This window comes from Melospiza georgiana, chromosome 3, assembly GCF_028018845.1.
Source record: "Melospiza georgiana isolate bMelGeo1 chromosome 3, bMelGeo1.pri, whole genome shotgun sequence".
NCBI lineage: Eukaryota > Metazoa > Chordata > Aves > Passeriformes > Passerellidae > Melospiza > Melospiza georgiana.
Window position 1 is genome coordinate 162,878 of NC_080432.1, and position 15,951 is coordinate 178,828.

The 15,951-nt window shown below is 49.5% G+C and overlaps 1 protein-coding gene across 3 annotated transcripts in view; it reads left to right on the forward strand.

Moving 5' to 3' along the window:
* The window catches only part of IFT172 (intraflagellar transport 172), a 39,437-nt gene that overhangs the window by 3,883 nt on the left and 19,603 nt on the right, over window positions 1-15,951 (forward strand). For all 3 annotated transcript variants that reach the window (XR_009114243.1, XM_058020073.1, XM_058020074.1), the window contains exons 5-22: window positions 68-133; window positions 519-598; window positions 1,868-1,955; window positions 2,788-3,002; window positions 3,094-3,217; window positions 4,747-4,842; window positions 5,440-5,601; window positions 7,331-7,384; window positions 7,897-8,000; window positions 8,621-8,706; window positions 9,447-9,559; window positions 12,281-12,448; window positions 12,763-12,899; window positions 13,693-13,800; window positions 14,310-14,394; window positions 14,699-14,791; window positions 15,106-15,183; window positions 15,555-15,803. Coding sequence is in view for 2 of the 3 variants with exons in the window: in XM_058020073.1 (XP_057876056.1) it covers window positions 68-133; window positions 519-598; window positions 1,868-1,955; window positions 2,788-3,002; window positions 3,094-3,217; window positions 4,747-4,842; window positions 5,440-5,601; window positions 7,331-7,384; window positions 7,897-8,000; window positions 8,621-8,706; window positions 9,447-9,559; window positions 12,281-12,448; window positions 12,763-12,899; window positions 13,693-13,800; window positions 14,310-14,394; window positions 14,699-14,791; window positions 15,106-15,183; window positions 15,555-15,803 (2,106 nt within the window). In the remaining variant the exon portion in view is untranslated. The remainder of the gene's footprint in view (window positions 1-67; window positions 134-518; window positions 599-1,867; window positions 1,956-2,787; window positions 3,003-3,093; window positions 3,218-4,746; window positions 4,843-5,439; window positions 5,602-7,330; window positions 7,385-7,896; window positions 8,001-8,620; window positions 8,707-9,446; window positions 9,560-12,280; window positions 12,449-12,762; window positions 12,900-13,692; window positions 13,801-14,309; window positions 14,395-14,698; window positions 14,792-15,105; window positions 15,184-15,554; window positions 15,804-15,951) is intronic.

Sequence of the window (15,951 nt, forward strand, 5' to 3'; positions counted from 1 at the left end):
GTGGCAGTGGGGCAGGGAGCTGGGTAGGGTGGAGCTCTCACCTCTCTTTTCACCTCCTCCTTTGCAGAGTGCTGTGACCTGCTTATTGTGGCCGGCAGAGAATATTATTGTCTTTGGTCTTGCTGAAGGAAAGGTAGAGAAACTTGTTGTTTGTGTGACTTTCTTTCCCTTGTGGGGGCTGTCAGGGTCTGCCAGTGGCTGTGCTGAGGGGTAGGAGCCATCCCTGGGTGCCCCAGTAACAGCAACAGAGGGATTACACTGTGGACTCAAATTTTCTGGTTCACAGTTAGTCCCTGGAGGTTCTACTGGATCTCTTGGATCTTTTGGATCCAAACTTTTCTAGAAATGTAGGAACGTGACTCCAGCTATTCCTCTTCTATAACATACTGGGAGTCAGTGAGCTTCCTGTGATTTCTTTCCGTGATAGTGAACAAGGAAACCTCTGGGAGCATCACTTACACTGGGGGAGATCCACATTCTACTGATGACCGCAGCACTGCTCATTTTCTCTTTCTCAGGTTCGTTTAGCAAATACAAAGAACAACAAGTCTTCCACTATCTATGGGACAGATTCCTACGTGGTCTCACTAACTTCCAAGTGAGTGTGGCATTGTTTTGTCCTGCCCTGCTTCGGCTCAGTCTCACCCCTGCTGCTGGCTCAGCATAACAGGGACCAGGGTGGGAGCTTGCCAGTGTTCTCTTGCTGTCACTTTGTTCTTAAGATAATAGCATACTGTGCTCTCCAGAAGGAATTCCTTCCTAAAAACCTGGTACCTGGCTGTGCCACACGGGCAGTGCCACTGACTGTGCTCACTGGCTGTGCCACACGGGCAGTCTGGTTGTTCTTCAAACACAGTAGAGGATGAAAGTCTCCACAAGCTTACTAATATTCATTGATGTATTTCAATCTGTGACTTTATAAGGATTACATTTGTCAGCTTCATCTAAGTAGTAACTAACATTAATCATGTTTAAGGGCTAAAAAAAGTATCATCATTCTGCCAGATAAAACCTTTGACAAGACTGTAATTAGGAAAATAACCATAAAGTGCAATTTATGGTTATTTTGAAATGAATTTATAATAGATTTATAAAAATATTTCATTTATAAATGAAATCTTCATTAATAAGATTTCATTTAAACTACTTTAGTATTCTTTACCTAAAAATTAAGATGTGTCACGGTCCTAGGAGTGGAATTTTCACTAAATGCTGTCATTCTGGTGACAGGTACATGATTGCTGGATTGCTACAGTGTCCATAGAATTTGTTTCTGTTCTTGAATCTTCTAATCATCACTAAAAAGTGTTTCTCTGGGTACAAAACCAACAGTTTTTTGGCCTGTTTCTTTTTCTTTGCTCTCTTCTCCCTGCTTGTGTCGAGAAGCACAAGACATCAATGCTATAAAAAATGGACTTGGGCCTGGATTTTTTGCCCAGGTGTTTTTTTGCCTACATTGTGTTTCTTTTAGGGATTCCCAGTATCATTATACCCAGCCTCACTTCTGGAGCAGTTCCAGTGCAAGAGCTGTTTGATGTGCATTGCTGTAAGCACTTGTGAGCACAGTCATTATTCCACTGAATAATTCCACTAGCTTCTGGGTTTTAGTGATACAGAAAGTTTTTTATTGTGATTTTACATGATAAAGACACTTAACTGGTCACTCTCCTTTCCACTCTGGATTCTTTTGTCTGCTCTCTTTTTACAGGCACTGGCACAGGTACTTGATATTTGTCTTGTCTTTGGGGAAGGTTCCTTTGATGAGGAACATCAACCATGACCCTGGGAGTGGCTGCTCTGGGCAGGGATATGAGTGTGAAAGTGCAAGTGTTCCTGTAACATTGCATCATTCTGTGTTTTTCTGCAGTGTGTCGGGGAAAGGAATCCTGTCTGGCCATGCAGATGGAACCATTGTGCGCTTCTTCTTTGATGATGAGGGCTCAGGTGAATCACAGGTACCAAAGATCCTTCCCAGTGAGCAGAGTTTCTATTTGCACAGCCTGCTTCCCAGCTCCAGAGCTCTGGAAAGGGATCAGGCTGTGGAGAGAGTGCAAGTCTGGAGAGGAGCTGCAGGCTGTGCTTGCTAGCAAGGGTTTTGGGAAGCTCTGATGGAGGCAGAACAGTGATTAGATGCTTTGGAATACACTGAGGGCAGTGCTAAGGGGGGAATTCATGTTTTTGTGTATGAGGCATAAGGGTTTTCAGGTGTCTGGAAAGATCTGATGTTCAAGTGTCCAGGAAAATGATGCTTGAAGAGGTAGGGTTCCATGGAGTGGCTACTATTGCCCCACACTTAGTAGGGTGTAGTTACCACAGTTAATGTTGACTGTCAGGCTCAGATTTTGTCCTTGGACACCCAGCATTTCTCCTGAGCCTCCCACTCCTCTATGCCAGGAGTCTCTCTGTGTTTCAGGCTGTGGTGAAGGGGATGCTGTTCTCAGATCTTTTGTCTCCAGCTGAAGCAGTTTGAGCATGGCTGCTCTTTGTCATGCTATCATGAAGATCCATCTATACTCTGTTGTGTGGGGAGTTCAGTCTCAGTCTAGTTAATGGTATCAGTGTTCTTACTGGCATTACAATTTTTCTCACACAGCTGATGAATGTAATAGTTGATAAATCTCTCAGTTCTGGTTTGTCTTCCTACAGACTAGGCAGGCAGACAGAGCTGCCCCCATGGACTGGGCTTTGCAGAAGGTGCCATACTGGTCCCCACTGGGATAGCTGAGCACAGAGGCCAGCTGGGAGCTGGGGCCGTTCAGGTGTTGAGGGTGTTCTTGTCTGTTGTAGGGTAAGCTGGCAGTGCATCCCTGTCCTCCTTACGCCCTCGCCTGGGCCTCCAGCAGCATTGTGGCTGCAGGCTGTGACAAGAAGATTGTCGCTTACGGGAGGGAGGGCAGCGTGATCCAAACCTTCGACTACAGCCGGGACTCGTCAGAGAAGGAGTTCACCACAGCAGCCACCAGTCCCAGCGGCCAGTCCATTGTCCTGGGCAGCTATGACAGGTACCATGGACCTGACAGAGAATTCTCTTTGTAGTCCTTCCTTTGGCAGCCATAGACAGTTTTTAATGTCACTCTGATCTCTCTCTCCCAGGTTACGGGTTCTGAACTGGAGCCCGCGCCGCAGTGCCTGGGAGGAAGGCAAGCCCAAAGAAATAGCTCACCTGTACACCATCACAGCTCTGGCATGGAAGAGGGATGGCTCACGGATCTGTGCGGTTTGTGTCGTCAGCCAGGAGGCCTGAGCCCTCCAGGGTCCCACCAGGGGGATGTTTGTGCATGGGAGCAACTTGGTGTGCTCAGAGGGGGGCTTTGGACATGGTCATGCTGTGTGGGCACAGCTCACCCAGGCTTTGGACATGGTCATCCTGGTTACCTTACCCAGGGGGAGGCTTTGGACATGGCCATCCTGTGTGGGCACAGCTCACCCAGGCTTTGGACATGGCCATGCTGTGTGGGCACAGCTCACCCAGGGGGAGGCTTTGGACATGGCCATCCTATGTGGGCACAGCTCACCCAGGGGGAGGCTTTGGACATGGTCATCCTGGTTACCTTACCCAGGGGGAGGCTTTGGACATGGCCATGCTGTGTGGGCACAGCTCATCCCAGGGGGAGGCTTTGGACATGGCCATCCTATGTGGGCACAGCTCATCCCAGAGGGAGGCTTTGGACATGGCCATCCTATGTGGGCACAGCTCACCCAGGCTTTGGACATGGTCATGCTGTGTGGGCACAGCTCACCCAGGGGGAGGCTTTGGACATGGTCATCCTGGTGTGGGCACACCTCACCTGGGTTGCAGGGCAGACACTGGGGCCGGGACCTTGTGCTGGGTTCCTGCTGCAGTCAGGTGTGCCAGTGTGGAGCTGCAGAATCTTCTGCATGCTGCTGTGGTGGCTGACTGGGTGCAGCAGCCCTTGTCTTTTCTCAGGAGCCTGATAAGGTCAGCACAGCTTCTGCAGAGCAGTCTCAGGAGCATTCTTTCCTCTGGGCACTCATGAGAAGCAGTATACAAACTGACCTGCTCATCACATTCTGTGTTTCTGTGCTGTATTTTCAGTTCAGCCTTCTCTTTCTTTGACCTTTAGCCATCAAGCCTTAATCTGCCTTTCTCTAAAGTTAGATTATTCCTTAAATCCCTTTAAATTGATCTTTCTGCATCTTTTCTGTAGTAAGTTGACTAACTTCAAACACTTAAATTATTTATGAATGATGTTATTTATGACTTTTCCTTATTAGTTTCTTGTGGTTTTCTGTTAAACAATCAAGAATCCTTGAAATGTTTTCAGACCAAGAATTATTGATCATGTGAATAAATATTTTCAGAAAAGGGGAAGGGGCTGAGGAATAGGAGATCAGTGGAAAGAAGGGGGATGTTATAAAGAAAGAAAGAAAGGTGAAAGGATTCTTCTGGAAGGAAGGCTGGGAGGCTGGGAGACGGAGAAGTGGGAAACTGAGACGAACAATGGGAAAGATGAGGATAAAGGTGGTTTTTAACCCCACCTCCTCCCATCCCAGATTCATGCCAGCATTTGGTAATCTTCATTTTTCTGAGAATGGCTCCATCTTTCTGTTGTCTAAAGAAAGTCAAAATAGGGCTGGTCCTCCTACATGTGGGTGCTTGTGCCTTGTTTTCCAGAGCAGCTGGGACTGGTGTGTTTGTGTCTGACCTCTGATCCCCTTCATGTAAGCAGGGTCTGGAATCATCCTCCTTAACAGAGGTCACTGACTGTGTGTTTTCATCCCCAGGGTACGCTGTGTGGAGGAGTTGAACAGTTTGACTGCTGCCTTCGCAAAACCATTTACAAAAATAAATTTGAAATGACATATGTGGGACCAAGCCAGGTAAGAGACTATCTAATGAGGTATGAAAATGGGATGTTTGCCAGAAATGGGCATGTTTGGAGTTGTGCACCAATGGTTTGTTCATACCAACTTGTTGAGAAAGGCATAGGGGATATGCCTGGAACAGGGCTAAGGTTGGGTGGGAATTGGATAGCATAAGAGACCATGGAGTTCATTTCCTGCCTTGTGAATTTTTGTGAGGTACCTCCATGTCAGGTGCAGACTTCTGAAGTGATTTCATTTCAGCCAAATTGACCTTGTTCAGAATGTGGCAGTAAGGGTGAACTGGCAGCCTGGGCAGCCCTGTGCAGTCAGGGGAGAGAGTACAGGACTCTGCAAAGGAGGCTCATCCTTGGGGGCCTGAATGGCTCTCTGGTTAGGCCAGTAACTTGTGAATGGCAGAGGTAAGAATCCCACATGTCTACTACAGCTGTCATCCTATGCAAAAGGAATGGTAAGGATTGTAAAAAAAGCAGAGGGAATTGATGGGGATATCTAAATATCCTGGTATCATCTGTTGCCTGATCTTCCACAGGGCAAGAAGTCTGTGCTGTTCTCTGTGCATGGCCTCACATTGCTTTTCCTCCTTTTCACTAGGTCATTGTGAAGAACCTCTCCACAGGAACCCGAGTTGTGTTGAAATCCCAGTATGGTTATGAGATTGATGAGGTGAAGATCTTGGGGAAGGACAGGTACCTGGTGGCCTATACCTCAGACACGTTGCTGCTGGGTGATGTCAGCTCCAACAAGCTCAGTGAGGTACTGGAAAATGGGTGGCATTTCTGGAATGCCAGAAACTTCATAACTCAGAGGATATGATTTCTGCATGGGAACAATCCCTCTTTCCAAAGAATCATAGAACAGTTCAGGATGGAAGGGGTCTGTTATCAAACTTACTGCCCAAAAGGAAGTCAATATTAAATTCAGATTTAATTGCTTTAGTCCTCTATTCCAGTGCTTTACTGTACTCATGGAGGAAAGTATTTTTCTAAGTCATCTTGGTATTTTGACTGCTATTTTATCATCATTTTTCATCCTTTCACTCTGCATCTGCCAAAAAAAGCCTGGCATCACTGTATTAGAGGTTTCCTAAGCCCTCCCTTCTCCAGGCTGAAGAAGCCAAATTCCTTCAGCCTCTCTTCACAGTGTGAGTGCTTCTTGATGGGCAGTGTGCTGAACTTGCTCCAGTTTATCAGTCTTTCCTGTACATGGGGGCCCAAATCTGGATCTTTTACATGTATACATTCCAGATGTGAACGTACAAATCTTAGTGCGTTTGAAAGAAACAAAATAAAAAATCGTCAGAAAATAGTTCATGGCTGTTTTCCCACAGCTTATGCCAGTGCCATTTCTGGTAGCAGACAATTCACACAAAATTGTCCATCCCCTGATCCTCACAGTGCACTGACTACTGAGGCTGGAGAATGTGGGCAATAGACTTATGTCTAATAAAAGCATTAAACAGGCCTCAAGGACATATTTGCTTTGTTCACCAAGTTGAACACATACCTTTAATTAGACTGATGGTGAGCTAATTAATCTCTCTTGGAGCAGGAGCTCTGACTGGAGTTTTGTGCTGGAGAATGCTGATAACTTGGTAATACAACTGAGAATTTGGCCAGAATGAATCTCCCAGCTTTCTCTACATCTTACTGCACTGAGTTTTTCTTTCAATTACACAGCTATACTCAGAAAGAGCAAGGCTGTGAGATGTTCATTTGCTCTCTTGCTGTCTGACTGGAGTTCCTTTGAGGCAGTAAGTTGGAGTTTGCACTCAGTGAGGGAAGAGGACTGCTGTAGCCTTAGCTTTCAGTGTTCTGCTCCTCTGGTCACTTGTCTGTTGTTACCACAGCAGCTGTTGTATTATCCAGTGCTCTATGCAAATTTCCAATCAGTTCTTCCCCCACTGGCACTGTGCTGATGAGCCATTGCTAGAATGACTCTAAAAAAAGGGAGTTCAGCTACATGTGGTGAGGAGATTCTGCTCCCACAAGTGTTAGCAGTGATTCTGTGGCTGTGATTAACAGAGGCAAAGGATCTGTTTGGGTGCTTTTTAAATAAAGCTGGTCTGGGGAAGGTGGAGAAGGGCTTGTGAAGAATAGGATAGGATAGGATAGGATAAGAATAGGATGGGATAGGATGGGATAGGATGGAATAGAATGGAATAGGATGGAGTAGGATGGGATAGGATGGGATAGGATAGAGGGAGTACCTTGTTCCCATAAAGGCCTCTTGTTTGGAAGGCAGTAATGTACTATACAAAGAGAGCTGGAGTCTGAAGCTGAGTCTAAAGAGAGGAGAGGACTGTGTGGAATATGCAAGCTGGGAATGGCTGAAAAGCAGTGTTGGCAGCTAAAGAGATGGGTTATGATCCATTGTGCAGTGTAAGTCATGCTGTCTGAGGGAGCCAGAAGCTGGACAGAGGAGCCCATCAGGTGCAGCTGGTGCTGGTGGGGCTGTCAGCCTCACCCCTGGCATTGCTTTGCAGGTGGCCTGGCAAGGATCCGGGGGCAATGAGAAGTTCTTCTTCGACAATGAGAACGTGAGTAGGATGGGACAGAGTGCTCCCCATGAATGGTGTGTGGAGCTGTGTGTGCATCAGCAAGAAAAGTGTCACCTGCATTTGTGGAAAACCCTGTTTCTCAGCAGTTTCTGGATTTAGCTTCTTCATGCAGATTCCAATCTGCTTCTTCCCTTTTCCACATGCCAGGTACAGAATAAACTCGGTGTGTGGACTGATGAGTTATATAAGTGATAACCCTGAAGGAGAGAGAAGCAATAAAAGATCAGTGGCCAGAGAGGGTGTTAGAGATGCAGAATACAGCTGTCATGGGGACAGCTTGACTCCTGCAGGACTGATAGGCCCACAATTAAAATCCCCAACCTTAAGGGAAAGCTGTCAGTCACAACAAAAAGGCAAGAACAGCTCCTTAGTCATCCCAGAGTATTCAAATTTAGATTTGTGTGCAGCAGAGTTCTTTCCTGCACCCTTCACTGGTAGGTGCGAGTGTTTCTGTCGTTCACTCTGTAAGTGAATTCCCCTCTCACCATCAGGTCTGCATGATTTTCAATGCTGGAGAGCTGACACTAGTGGAATATGGAAGCAATGACATCCTGGGGTCTGTCCGCACGGAGTTTGTGAACCCTCATCTGGTCAGGTAAGGGTTACACCTGCCTGTGTGAGCAGCACAGGCAGTTGGTAGAGTCAGATCAGATATATAACACTGGAGGTGTCCCACAGTGCAGCATGCAGCCCCCAGACACCCACCTCTCACAGGGACCACTGATGGGTTTAGTGCCACCTTACTGGCTGTCAGGTGTTAGAAGCACAGGAGCCTCTTTTCCTCTGATCCTGGTGCAGCCTGCCATGGCTGTTGCTGAACCTCCTGTGCATATTCTCAGGCAACTCTGCATCCAGCTGCTCCTGGTACAGCATCATTAGGGACTCAGTTGCCAGCAGGACCTCCTCTGTCCCTCCAAAATTCTATACCTCATGTTCTGGTTCAGGAGAAGTGGTGATCATGGGCTGCTCAGAGCAATGTAACTAATGTGTTATTGGGGACCCCTGAACCAGAGAGGCAGCTCTGGGGGGAAGCCATGCATCAGAAAGCTTTGTTCTCTCTTGAGGCAGCTATAGCTACTGGGCAAGTGTCACAGGTCAGAGAGCTGCCAGAGGGAACATGTGCTCAGGGAAACTGCAGGGGAGTCAGGGAGGGACTCTGATTCAAATGTGAATTTGGGAATAGTGAAGGTAATAGTCATTCCCTTCAAATCACAGTGTCCGTATCAATGAGAGACAGCAGCGAGGCGTGGATGAGAACAAGAGGCTGGCTTACCTGATAGACATCAAGACTATAGCAACAGGTGAGTGTGACCCTCCTTCCCCTTCCCCTTCCCCTTCCCCTTCCCCTTCCCCTTCCCTGTATTTTGCCAGCCTTCCTCATTCCTTTTCATTTTTTGTGCCAGGCAGCACATCCCGGAAGCTCCTCTGTGATAACCCTGTACCAAGCAGCAGATTCTCAAGTTCCCCTTTGCATTCCTTGTACCAAGCAGCAGATTCTTGAAGTTCCCCTTTGCATCCCCTCTGCCTGGCAGCAGGTTTTTGGTGTTCCCCTTTGCATTCCCTCTGCCTGGCAGCAGATTTTTGAAGTTCCCTTTGCATCCCCTCTGCCTGGCAGCAGGTTTTTGGTGTTCCCCTTTGCATCCCCTCTGCCTAGCAGCAGATTTTGGATGTTCCCCTTTGCATCCCCTCTGCCTGGCAGCAGCCCACTGGAAGCCAGGCTGTCCTGCTTTGGGCAGGATGGTGCCTGTCATGGACACAGCCATGGGTGGCTGGCACTGTGTCCTGGACCCAGGCTCTGTGTTGCCTGCACTGCCCACGAGCTGTACATTATCACAGACAGTGGGAGAGAGCTGCTGCTGCTGAGAAGGCATCAGAATAAAATGTCACTGCTTTTTGGTGTCCATGTCACAGTGCAGTGTCTGTGCTAAGGGTCTTGCCGTAAACAGGTCCCAGGCGCCCGATTCCCCTGGCACAGCTGTGGGTGCTGAGCACTTTGAGGTACATCAGGTACTGACACCGTTTCCTTTCTTTCCTTCCCCAGTGGACCTTGTTGGTGGCTACAACACTGGCACCATCAGTCATGACAGCAAGATCGACTGGCTGGAACTCAATGAAACAGGCCACAAACTGCTCTTCAGGGACAAGAAGATGAGGGTGAGGCAGCCACCTCAGGCCACGTGGCAGGATGGTGTGTGTGGGGAGAGGTGGGGACAGATATGCCTGAATGGAGGGAGGGAGGTGAGAAGCACATCTGAGACACTCCTGATTTTTTGCTTACTGCTCCTTTGGGGCAGATTGACCATGGCCAGATTGCATGAGCTGGCAGTATTGCATTCGTGAGTCCTAGCTAATGCTGAACTTAGTTACTGGATGTCTTGCTTCATCTCATCACACCTGACAATGAAAATCATGGGTTCTCCTGCAGTACTTATGTCTGTGGTGTTCAAAATCATGTCAGTCAGGTGAAGCCCCAGTGACTGGGAAAAGGAGAACCTTGTACCTATCTTTAAAAGGAGTAGGAAGGAGGACCCTGGCAGCTACTGGCCAGGTAGCCTCACCTCTGGGGCTTGGAAGGTCATGGAACAGATCCCCCTAGAAGCAGTGCTAGGGCAGATGGGGAATGGGAAGGGGATTCAGGACAAGCAGGGCAGGTCATTCAGGACAGCCAGCATGGTTTCACCAACAGAGAGTCCTGACCAGCCCAGTGGCCTTCTCTGATGGAGAGACTCCCTCAGTGAGCAAGGGAAGGACCATGGATGTCATCTAGATATCTGTAAAGCCTTTCACACAGTCCCCCACAACATCCTTCTCTCTCAGCTGGAGAGGGATGGATTTGATGGTGGACTGTCTGCTGGATAAGGAATTGGGTGAACATTCATATCCAGGGGGAAGTGGTCACAGCTCAGAGTCCTGGTGGACATCAGTGACAAGCAGTGCCCCTCAGGGGTCCATGTGGGCCAGTTCTATTTTATATCCTCATTGTGGTACAGAGGGAGGGATTGAGTACACCCTCAGCCAGCCTGCAGGTGACACCAAGTACAGATTGAGTACACCCTCAGCTGCCTGCAGGTGACACCAGTACAGATTGAGTACACACCCTCAGCAGCCTGCAGGTGACACCAAGTACAGATTGAGTACACACCCTCAGCAGCATGCAGGTGACACCAGTACATTTTGAGTACACCCTCAGCCTGCAGGTGACACCAGTACAGATTGAGTACACCCTCAGCAGCCTGCAGGTGACACCAAGTACAGATTGAGTACACCCTCAGCAGCATGCAGGTGACACCAGTACATTTTGAGTACACCCTCAGCCTGCAGGTGACACCAGTACAGATTGAGTACACCCTCAGCAGCCTGCAGGTGACACCAAGAACAGATTGAGTACACACCCTCAGCAGCATGCAGGTGACACCAGTACAGATTGAGTACACCCTCAGCAGCCTGCAGGTGACATCAATACAGATTGAGTACACCCTCAGCTGCCTGCAGGTGACACCAAGCTGAGGGTGCAGTGACACACCTGGAGGACAGGGCCATCCAGAGGAACCTGGACCAGCTCCTCAGCTGTGCCCATGGGAATCCCATGAGATGTAGCAAGGCCAAGCATAGGCTGTGTCCTGAACCAGTCCCACGGTGAGGGCAGCAGGGGAGGGTGAGCTCTGTTCCTCTGCCCTGTTTGGGTGAGACCCCCATCTACTCCTTCCAGATGTAGGGTCCCAGCTCAGGACGGACATGGAGCTGCTGGAGCAAGTCCAGAGGAGGCCACAGAGATGGTCACAGAGAGGCCTGGAACACCTCTGCTATGAGGAAAGGCTGAAAGAATTGGGGTTGTTCATCCTGGAGAAGAGAAGGCTCCAAGGAGACCTTAGAACCCCTTCCAGTGCCTAAATGGTTCCAAAGGAGCTGGAGAGGGGCTTTGGACAAGGGCCTGGAGTGAGGGGATAAGGGGGAATGGCTTCTCACTGCTGGAGGGCAGGGTTGGATGGGATACTGGGGAGAGATTCTCCCCTGTGAGGGTGCTGAGAGCCTGGCACAGGCTGTCCAGAGCAGCTGTGGCTGCCTCATCCCTGGAAGTGTTCAAGGCCAGTTTGGACAGGACCTGGAGCAACCTGGTCCACTGGAAGGTGTCCCTGCCTATTCTATGGCAGGGGGTTGGAACAAGATGATTTTTAAGGTTCCTTCCAACCCAAACCATTCTGGGGTTCTATGGTTTCTCCAGCCATTTTGGTACAGACTGAAACAGGGACATTCTTGTTCTCTTTTGATAGGTGTTTCATGAGACTAGCACTGTTCTCTCTTCTGTTTCTCATCTTCTCTAGGTGAGGACAAGGAATAGAGACAGTCTGGGACTTTTCAGTCACAAGACATCATATACATAGCAAAGTTATGCCATATGTCAGGTTACACCTTCCAAAGTGTTGTGTTAGGTTTGGGGCAGTGTGTTCCACAAACAACTGACCTCTCACCTTATTGGTAGTAGTCATTGCAACAGGGCTGTGCCTGGGATGGAGAGTTCAGCCCAAAATTGCAGAGGAAGGCCCTTCTTGGTCCCTTAGCTTGTTTCCATGAAGGATTTCAGAGCCCATTTTCCTGTTCCAGCTCTGCAGCTGAGAGGCAGCTGAAGTAGCATGAGGCATATTCTGGCTGATATGTGGCTGTGCCGAGCTCTAAGGGAGGCAAGAGTTTGAAATGCTGCAAAGGTTTAGAAAGGTCTTATAGGAGTGTGTAAATAAGTATGAGATTTTAGGATGTGTGTCTTGGAAAAGGTCTCTTTCCTGGTGGGTGATGTCTGTTTCCAAGATGCCTGCTCAGCTCAGGTCCTGTGGTGAGCCTGCCAGAGCCCAGTTGAGCCTGTGCTCCCTCCCTCTGCAGCTGCAGCTCTATGACATCGAGAGCAGCACCAAGACCACCATCCTGAACTACTGCTCCTACGTGCAGTGGGTGCCGGGCAGCGACGTGGTGGTGGCTCAGAACAGGAACAGCCTCTGCATCTGGTACAACATCGACGCTCCAGAGCGGGTCACCATGTTTCCTCTGAAGGTAAAACTGCAGGCTTTGATTGCCTCCTGCAGTTCCTTCTTCTTCCTCACGTGTGTGGGAGTAGCAAGGGTGGTATGGCAAAAGGGAGACAGAAGGGAACTGTTAGTTTCTTCTGGACAAAATACAAGCTCATTTGTCAGCTTTGTGGCAGATATTTCTGGCAGAAGATGGAGCAAGGAGCTGCTTCATGGCTCAGTGCTCACTCATTCAGAAGAGCCATGACTGGCAGAGCTGTTGCAGTGCTGCCCTCACACCCTGAAACCCCCCACACTTCAGATGAGCAGGGGAGTATTGACAGCTGGTCCTCTTTCTAGGGGGATATCGTAGGCTTGGAAAGGAGTGATGGAAAGACTGAAGTGATAGTGTCTGAAGGGGTGAACACTGTGCCCTACACCCTGGATGAAGGCCTTATAGAGTTTGGAACTGCCATTGATGATGGGGACTATCACAGGTGAGTGCTGGATGTGCCGGGGGGGATGGCAGGTGGCTCATGGCACATGCCAGGCACCTGGGAATCAATGACCCATGAATGGCAGCAGCACAACTTTCCAGAGCTGAACTTCAGACTCTCAGCGTGATGTTGCTGCCACGTCTGGCTATAATGAACACCAGAGTCCTTCAGGAGAGATTCCTCAGCTTTTGCCTCTTTGCAACCTTGTGGTTTCAAACTCAGGGAGAGACTGGCCAGTCTGGTCCCACAGACATCAGCAGGGTTTTGCTGAAGGTAGCTGTCAATTAATTGCAGTGAATAAGAGTCTCCAGAGCAGCCAGATGTGCAATGGTGCTTGGGTGCTTTTACTGCTGCCCCTCCAGGGATGCTGGCAGTACCATGGAAACATCTAGGAGCTGTGCAGAGTGAAAATTGACTGCCTCAAGTGCTCATGGCAGCTGCCTGGATACTGCTGACACTCTTAGAGGGCTTTTAAAAGCAACCAGGGAAGAAAACTTCACCTGTTCATAGCACTGTTGTGTCTTCAGAGACTTTCTCAGTGGGGACTTGTATCAGACAGAACACCTTAGATTTGTCCCACACTGCTGCAGCCTTCTGCTGATAATCTGCCTCTAGGTACCTTAGCCCAGGTAGGAATAACCTGGATGTCTGAATTTCCCCCTGCTCTGTCAGGCTCTGTGTTACACTCTGCAGAGCTGGGCACCCAGCTCTGGTTAGGAAGCTCCTGTCTCATTCTGGGATTTTCTTCAGAGGGCTCTTCTGTCACTGAAAGTCTGCAAATCTCTGTCTCAAGGGCTGCTGCATTTTTGGAGACGCTGGAAATGTCCACAGAGACTGAAGCCATGTGGAAGACCCTCAGCAGACTGGCTTTGGAAGCGAGACAGCTGCACATTGCAGAGAGGTACATCACACCTTCATGGCTTCAACATGCTCTTTGCTGAACCGCAGAAACCAGGGTCCAGCTGACGATGTGGCTCTGTGTATGGTCTGGAGTATTCCCTGCACTGGAGACTTAGCTGTTCTCTGTGCCAGGCCATGGCTTTGCCTTTTCACCCCAGCTGGTAGTGCCAGGAACTGGGAACACCTCTGTAGCATAAATGTTTGTTGATGTTGGCCCAAAGCTGTGTGTAGCAAGGACTCACAGAGCTGACAGACATCAACAAGCTTGGGGCACTGCTGAAGCCTGGGGAGGTGAAACATGAGCCTTGGTCATGTTCCTGGATTCCCCCATGGAGCAGGGCCAGAAGGCACATCTGAGCATAGGTCTTGGCAAAATCCTTCTCTTGAGCCAGGGCCGCCCCACCTCTCCCACTGCTGAGCTGAGTCTGCTGCCTGGTTTCTATGTTCTTATCTTGGACCAAAAGTGGGCAACAAAGCCTGGCTGTTGACTAACTGCTTTGCATTTTCCAGGTGCTTTGCAGCTCTGGGAAACATGGCAAAGGCTCGATTTCTGCATGAAACCAATGTCATTGCTGACCAGGCAGCTCAGGAGCATGTAAGTGAAACATTTCCTGCTCCTCGGAGCAGCAGTTTCCCTGTAAACACTCGCACGCACAAGATCTTGTGTGTCCTTGCTCACCAGTGTCATGCTGCAGACCAGTATCTGTTCATGTAGAAAGTGCTAACATTGTCTTCTGTCCAAGGCTGGCCGTTTTATACTGTCCTGGCTTGTCACTGCTGGGATTCTCAATGTCTTAGTTTCTGTAGTGAGCCGGCCTCCAGCTGCAGTGCCCTCTAGAGTGTTCCATTCCAGAGCTGTTCTTTCCCTCAGCACACTGAGCTTGCTGTGTTGTCTGCAGGGTGGGGATGGCACAGACCATTACCTGGTGCGGGCCCGCCTGGCCATGCTGGACAAGAACTACAAGCTGGCAGAGATGATCTTTCTGGAGCAAGTGAGTAAAGGAACAAGGAATGGAAGAGGTTCTGTTTAATGCTGGGTGGGGAGGTGTGTGCCCTCTGCTGGAAGAGGAGAGGAAGATGTTGCTTGTTCCTAGCAGAAGAATTTTCCCCATGAAGTAGAAAAGGTATTCCTTGTTCTGAGGTGTGCAATTACCCTGAGGTGTAGGAAGAGTGTGAGGGAGGGTGTATATCCAAATGATGGAGACAGTCCACTTTTCCAAGTGTTTTCTGCACATCTCACCCTGCCTGCTGTGAGAGCTCCTTGGCAGGGTGTCTGCTGGGGTTAACACTTTGCTTTCCAATGCAGAACGCCCCAGAGGAGGCCATGGACATGTACCAGGAGCTGCACATGTGGGATGAATGCATTGTGGTGGCCAAGGCCAAGGTACAGAGTGCTGCTGCACTGGCTGTAGGCTGGTCTTGCTTGGTAAATCTTCTGGTTGGGAGCTATTCAGGGATTCAGGGTCTGTGTTCTTTTCACCTGCCCTACCTTGCTTCTGCTCAGAAGGGCTCCAAGTAGAAGGGAAGGTTGCACTGGTGTAAGTACAGACCTAGCTGAAGCTACTGAAATTGGTTTAGGAGTATCTGTGCTTCAGAAAAGAATGGATAGTGCCCACTGGTACACAGGGCTGGCATTGTAGTTTCTGATAACTGGGCAACAAGAGGCCTGGTGCTGTGAGCAGCTGCTCAGAGCCTGCAGGATGAGCTGGACAATATCTCATCCTCCCCAGGACTCCCAGTTCTGTTTCTCCACAGGGACACCCAATGCTGGAGAAGCTGCGTCGGGGCTACTACCAGTGGCTGCTGGACACCCAGCAGGAGGAGAAGGCTGGGGAGGTGCAGGAGGGCCAGGGTGACTACCTGGCAGCCATCAGCTTGTACCTGCGGGCAGGGCTGCCAGCCAAAGCAGCACGACTGGCCATGAGCAGGGACGAGCTGCTCACCAACGGGGACGTCATCGACAGGATCTCCTCAGCCCTGATCAGAGGGGAGCTCTATGAGCAGGTGAGTGCCTTCCCTCTGGGCTTCCAGCTAAGGTGCATCACGACCTTCCCCATCCTGTCACCTGTGAGGCACAGGGCCACTGAGCTGGAAAGTAGCAGAGGTAATTCTGGGTCAATGAGGTTGCAGTTAACATTTATGAGGAAATCCT